Consider the following 6,737-nt stretch of genomic DNA (forward strand, 5'->3'; position numbering starts at 1 on the left):
TCCCGTTCACGAACGAGTCGTGAATTGCATTTCCGGTTCACCAAAATGGCGGTGTACCTAATGGAGTGTCTGAATGACGTCACAGATTAAATAGCCAATCAGAAAGTGGGGGTGAGGGCGGGTGTGGCACTTTTCACTTTCATTTAAGCTTTGACCATGATTTTTCCCTAATGAAATGGCCTGTGATAAGGTACACCTGAAAATGGCGGTGTACCTAATGGACTGTCCGAATGACGTCACAGATCCAACCAATCAGAAAGTGGGGGTGAGGGCGGGTGTGGCAATTTTCACTTTCACTAAAGCTTTTTCCCTAATGAAGTGGCCTGTGATCAGGTACACCTGTGTTCGAGTGACGTCACAGATCCAACAGCCAATCAGAAAGTGGGGGGTTGTTTGGGTGTGGCACTTTTCACTTTCATTTAAACTTTGACCATGATTTTTCCCTAATGAAGTGGCCTGTGATTAGGTACACCTGAAAATGGCGGTGTACCTAAAGGAGTGTCCGAATGACGTCACAGATCTAACAGCCAATCAGAAAGTGGGGGTGAGGGTGGGTGTGGCACTTTTCACTTTCAGTTAAACTTTTTCCCTAATTACCTATAATTAGATACACCTGTGTCCAAGTGACGTCACAGATCAACCAGCCAATCAGAAAGTGGGGGGTTGTTTGGGTGTGGCACTTTTCACTTTCATTTAAGCTTTGACCATGATTTTTCCCTAATGAAGTGGCCTGTGATTAGGTACACCTGAAAATGGCAGTGTACCTAATGGAGTGTCCAAGTGACGTCCCAGATCAACCAGCCAATCAGAAAGTGGGGGTGATGGCGGGTGTGGCACTTTTCACTTTCAGTTAAAGTTTTTCCCTAATTACCTGTAATTAGATACACCTGTGACCGAGTGACGTCACAGATCAACCAGCCAATCAGAAAGTGGGGGGTTGTTTGGGTGTGGCACTTTTCACTTTCATTTAAGCTTTGACCATGATTTTTCCCTAATGAAGTGGCCTGTGATTAGGTACACTTGAAAATGGCGCTGTACCTAATAGAGTGTCCAAGTGACGTCTCAGATCCAACAGCCAATCAGAAAGTGGGGGTGAGGGCGGGTGTGGCACTTTTCGCTTTCAGTTAACCTTTGACCATGATTTTTCCCTAATGTGGCCTGTTATTAGGTACACCTGAAAATGGTGGCGTACCTAATGGAGTGTCCGAATGACGTCACAGATCAAACAGCCTATCAGAAAGTTTTGGGATTTCTGGAATTTATCAATGGGAGCATTTCTCACACAAACCAGCAGAGGGCGACACACGGTACACTTTTGCGATCTTATGGTCAAAGTCCGGCAATCCTAAACTATTTATTTTGGATTTCTGGAATTTATCAATGGGAGCATTTCTCACACAAACCAGCAGAGGGCGACACACGGTACACTTTTGCGATCTTATGGTCAAAGTCCGGCAATCCTAAACTATTTTTTGGGGATTTCTGGAATTTATCAATGGGAGAATTTCTCACACTAACCAGCAGAGGGCGACATACGGTACACTTTTGCGATCTTATGGTCAAAGTCCGGCAATCCTAAACTATTTATTTTGGATTTCTGGAATTTATCAATGGGAGCATTTCTCACATAAACCAGCAGAGGGCGACATATGGTACACTTTTGCGATCTTATGGTCAAAGTCCGGCTATCCTAAAATATTTATTTTGGATTTCTGGAATTTATCAATGGGAGCATTTCTCACACTAACCAGGAGAGGGCGACATACGGTACACTTTTGCGATCTTATGGTCAAAGTCAGGCTATCCTAAAATATTTATTTTGGATTTCTGGAATTTATCAATGGGAGCATTTCTCACACTAACAAGCAAGGGGCGACATACGGTACACTTTTGCGATCTTATGGTCAAAGTCCGGCAATCCTAAACTATTTATTTTGGATTTCTGGAATTTATCAATAGGAGCATTTCTCACACAAACCAGCAGAGGGCGACACACGGTACACTTTTGCGATTTTATGGTCAAAGTCCGGCTATCCGAAAATATTTTTTGGGAGTTTCTGGAATTAGCAATGGGAGCATTTCTTCACACTAACCAGCAGAGGGCGACACACGGTACACTTTTGCGATCTTAAAAACCAATGACACATTGTTCTTATTCTTTGTTTTTATTGAAATTCCACCCGCTATTTTGACTTGTAAATACTCCCAGATAATACATCTAATTCTCAATGTTCTGACCCCTTAGATTGTCTCTTCTACTTTGAAACCCTAATCCCAATTTAGAACCCTATCCTCAAACCTTTATTCTAATCCGTTATGCACTTTCAGGGAGCGCTCTCCTTGCTACGGTCACAGTTGCGAGTCAACAAAGCGAGTGCATTACATGAATGGAAGCATTTTTTCCACCAATCACATCACTTGACCAAGCAAGAAAAACAGCACACTGTTGCACGCTTACCTCTTTAAGACATCCTTAAAAAAAAATAATAATGTTGCAGATTTTTTTTACATACTACATAGCACTCCTGTTCATGTGTTTACTAAGAAAATAAAGGCAATTTTCATGACAAGGTCTACATCAATTTGGCACAGAGTGGGAAAACCCCCACAAGAAACCTATATGAAAAGCTAAAAATAACTTCTTGGGAGGTAAAATGGACTTAACACAATGGTGTGAATATTTACCACAAACAGAATTTACATCAATAATGCAAGAACAAAGTCTGACAACAAGAATCAAAACAAACAATGTTAAGTTCGTAAGAAAACGTAAAGACTTAATCATGCGACAGAACAACACAACAAAAGGGTGCAAAAACTGTCAGTCAACCACAGCACTGGAAAAGCCTTTCAGATGTAGAAAGTCAAGTCAGTGGGTGGAATGTGATTGGTGGTTCAGCAACCAAATATTAAATGTTCTTCACTGTATACTTGAGTTCAACAGGAATTTAAAAGCCTTAAATTTCCACCAGATGTGGGATTTTATGTTAGTTGATTAGCAAACAATAGTGTTCAAATGAGCAAAAACACATTTAAAAGTGAAGAAAAAAATGACAGTAAGGAAGCCCGCTTATGTCAGACTGCTCAAACTGGAACAATGGGTGTCTGTGCTAAGCACCAAAAAAAAATGCAAAAAAAAAAATCTATAGTGCTGCGGTTAGTGCTGATAGTAATAAATAAGTTCAATAAATACAAGAGAAAGACTCCATCTACAGAATATGTCGTCAATGTGCTGTGCCGGCTGATCCCGTTGGTAGGTAGCTTGACAAAATTAACATATCACTTTACAAAAAATGCATAGGACGAGAGAGGAATGACAACGGGTCACTTCATACGCCAACCTCTCAGTCAAAGACCAGGGCTAAATTTGCATAAAGTGCGCTCAGATGCAGGTGAAGTCAGTTCAAAAGTAGGGGGAGAGGGGGTGAGAAGACAAGGGGAGGACGCTCATCACTCCCTGGACTGGTAGAAGAGGATGTATCCCGACTCGGAGTTCTTGGAAATGTCTGAGGTAAGTCCGTAAAACTCTTCGATGGCGTGAGCGTCGATTTTCTGCAGGGGAGGTTTTTGGACCGATGAGATAAACCTAGCGGGCGGAGCAAAGGGAAAGAAAAGAAGGTGACGCACCTCCACGATGTCATCGTCAAACAGCAGCCAGAAGGCATGACTCTTCACGATGGTGATGTAATGCCCTCGGTTCGGACCGCTGAAAACAAGCACACACACACACACAAGCGTTCCATTTAAGCAATCGAAGGCGTCCGAGCGCTAACAAAGGCGGTCGACCTCACCTGCCGCAGTGGACCACCACAGCAACCAGGTCATACATGCGGTCCAGGTTGATGGCGTCGCTGGACGTGTTGAAGAGGCGGAGCTCCAGGGGGAAGACGACGCGGTACGATAGCTTGGTGTAACGGTGTAGCTGCTCCATGTACTTGAAGCGCTTCAGGTGCAGCGCCAGAATCATGGGCAGTTTCTTCACGCACATTCTGCCATACACACACATTTGCAGGCGTCAACTTTTTTTTTTTTTTTTTTACACAATTCCAGTGTTTGCCGGCGGTGCGTTCACTGACCGCTTCTGCGCCTCCTGCTTGCTGCAGCACATCTCACAGTAGTACTTGTATTCACTGCACAGTGTCTCCGTGTTGCTGAAGTCCCTGCAAAGGGGATGGGGGTCAATCTAACCTACTTTACGCCATTTCTAAAAGCAAAATTACCTGAGGCAGTGCGTGATTGACGTGTTCTGCTCCACGTCCACAGAAAGGTCGAGGAAATCCTCATCTTTGCTGCTCACCTGGCAAAGACATCGGGAGGAGCTTAAAACCAAGGTAGGCAATTTTTGGATTCCAAGGCCACTTCATTTGATTTATGAAGCGGACAGATTTGAATATATATTTATTGTCTTCTACCAGTATTTCTTCATCCAGCAATTCCTGAATGTGGTGTCAACTCACCGTCTCGCAGTTGAGGCAACGCGTCTCGTTAGTCAGGGTGCCTTGGAAGATGTCGTGCACCCAGGTGGCCTCCGTCTTGTTCTCGGTCGTCGTCGTCTCGGCCTCGACGGGGGTGCCGTGGTTCTTCAGGCGACCGTTCTGCTTCTCCTGCTTTTTCTCCTCCTGCAGGATGTCAGCCACCGTGTTCAGCAGGTAGTTGAGGAATTCGTGGGCGTCCTGCTGCATATAATTGTCGAAGAGGTCTGCAGAGAAATCCGGATTGCAAAATAAAATGCTTTTCAGATGCGCACGTATACGAGGACGAGGCTCACTGTCTCCTCACCGTTCTCCTTGCGCAGGCGGGAGATGAACTTCTTGGGTGGGATGACACCCACTTTCTTCTTCTGCGTGGCGATGGAGTGGAAGAGGTCGGCCAGGCAGGTTAGCAGGTTCTCCTTCTTCTTCTGCTGGGCCTTGTAGGCCAGCACGTTCTCGCGAAAGGGCCGGCAGAAGTAGAGCGCCTGCAGCACCGAGTTGCAGTAGCACGTGTTGCCAAACTGCCGGGAAGCAATCCAAAGAACAACGACAGCACTTTAGATGCTCCTCTTAAGAGTCATTATGTTCCGGAACAGCAAGATTACCCCGGCAGCGATCCAAATTGTCTATGTCTCAACTCTTCAAGTCGTATTTAATTGCACCACCTCTGACAGATCATGCGTCACTGATTCAAGCAAGACAAGTCAAACAAAACACAATGAATGCAGTGACACTTATACTGCCCTCTGGTGGCTAAGGCACTCACATCAGAAGCAGGTCAATAGCCGCTATAATGAGAAACAAGCCATCGAATTCTTTATATCCTATTTCACTGCTACTTATTGTATGTTTTATGAATTGGAAGACTGAAGAGTACTCTTAATTTTAGTTTGTTTGTTGTTTTGAGGGAATTGATTCATGGCATTTCTAATTCTTTCATGATTTTTCTTCCTTTGAATTACAAAATTGAATTTGGAACAAATTGAACTCACATCTTAAGGCACCAGCGTATTTGTGTTGATGCTTACATTGACCAGACCAAAGTAGTGCTCATTGATGGGGAACTGCTCGGGGCCGATGTCTTTCTCCAGAGCCGAGGCATTGGTGCCCTGCAAAGCACAACAACCCAAATGAGTGTCTTTTGTCTTGGCGGAGGTCCCGCCGAAAGTCTTTCCCACAGTGCTGTTTGTTGGGCAGCCGAAAACAGATCCGGTCTAAATTGTCTAGGTGTGTTTTACAGATGATTGCCGGGCCCGAGCGCTTATCTCTGCGCCGAGTCGGCATCTTCCCAAGCTCAAAGCGAGGCTTTGTCGTGACGACGCAGGCGACAATTTAGCCGGCTGGCGCCCTTGACGGCCACTGATGGTCGGTTTTGAGCGTCAAAACAAAGATGCTGAATGGCGCTTTGTGCCAACAATCCAAGAAAAGTCATGGCATTAGCGCACTTTCCTGTCAATCACTGTCTCTGGATTCATTGTTTGCTTTTCTATCACCTGGAAGAGCTTTGAGCTTCCAGTCAAGATGGAGCCTGATCTACAACTAATGGACAGACAGTACCATTCAAGATTTTGGCAAATAAATAAATAGTTAGTGTCTGATCCTATTGTTTTAAATTTTATTCACCATGAATACCAACAGCAACAAAAATCCCCATATTTGTTACTCTTTTTTGGGGTGTTTTGGATTGAACATTTCTTCAATCATTCATTATTTTTTTCAGCGTTTTGCTTTACAACAGGAAAATTCCTTCACAATAAAATTAAGAACCCAGAAAATGGTATGGTCCAGAAAATAGACGTCATTACAGCACAGTGACGTCATGGTGGGTTTACAGTCCGGAGGAAGCGTGAGTCCCTGAACGGGACATACACATAGATGACTGTTCAGTGATACGCCTTTCTTTCGGTCTGTGGTGTAAACTTAACGCAACCACAAGGTGCTAACACATAAATCACACTATTAACGACACGGCAACAGTTATTATACAGATTTAATGGTGTCCTGCCAGCCCCATGAGTGTCAACTTTTGGCCACCGCACACCACAAGCCCTCGCTCGGTTCAAGACGGAAGCTACTCCGCCTTGCGCCACAGACAACCGAGCACTTTGTACTCACCATATTACAAATGGAGGCGATGTTTCTGACAGTCATTTAGTTCACAGTGTCCCCCTGGCCGCCATCTTCAGGAAATAAACATGACTGACGGAGCAAACAAGGCCACACACACTGCAAGAAGCCCCGGGCGGCGTCGCAACGCAGACCCGC

At 44.7% G+C, this 6,737-nt stretch overlaps 1 protein-coding gene across 2 annotated transcripts; it reads right to left on the reverse strand.

Moving 5' to 3' along the window:
• Positions 1–2,157: 2,157 nt before the first annotated feature.
• On the reverse strand, positions 2,158–6,737 carry usp46 (ubiquitin specific peptidase 46). 2 transcript variants are annotated; one of them, XM_085927373.1, is made up of 9 exons: positions 6,588–6,737; positions 5,501–5,581; positions 4,780–4,993; positions 4,458–4,699; positions 4,221–4,297; positions 4,077–4,160; positions 3,792–3,989; positions 3,628–3,706; positions 2,158–3,552 (listed from the first exon to the last, which is right to left on the reverse strand). In XM_085927373.1, the coding sequence occupies exons 1-9, from the start codon at positions 6,621–6,623 to the stop codon at positions 3,451–3,453; spliced, it is 1,113 nt and encodes a 370-aa protein (XP_085783499.1). In that variant the 5' UTR covers positions 6,624–6,737; the 3' UTR covers positions 2,158–3,450. The 2 variants fall into 2 exon arrangements, with proteins under 2 accessions (XP_085783499.1, XP_085783498.1); XM_085927372.1 differs by having other exon boundaries at positions 2,158–3,706.

The sequence above is a fragment of the Syngnathus leptorhynchus genome, chromosome 13, assembly GCF_054491065.1.
Source record: "Syngnathus leptorhynchus isolate UIUO chromosome 13, UIUO_Slep, whole genome shotgun sequence".
Lineage (NCBI taxonomy): Eukaryota > Metazoa > Chordata > Actinopteri > Syngnathiformes > Syngnathidae > Syngnathus > Syngnathus leptorhynchus.

What these genes read in the sequence shown, in the direction of transcription:
- usp46 (XM_085927372.1), bottom strand. Translation starts at nt 6,623, where the DNA reads ATGACTGTCAGAAACATCGCCTCCATTTGTAATATG. An exon ending in TCGCCTCCATTTGTAATATG is followed by an intron (nt 5,582 to 6,587) that starts GTGAGTACAAAG and finishes TGTGCTTTGCAG; the next exon opens with GGCACCAATGCCTCGGCTCT. An exon ending in ACTACTTTGGTCTGGTCAAT is followed by an intron (nt 4,994 to 5,500) that starts GTAAGCATCAAC and finishes GCTTCCCGGCAG; the next exon opens with TTTGGCAACACGTGCTACTG.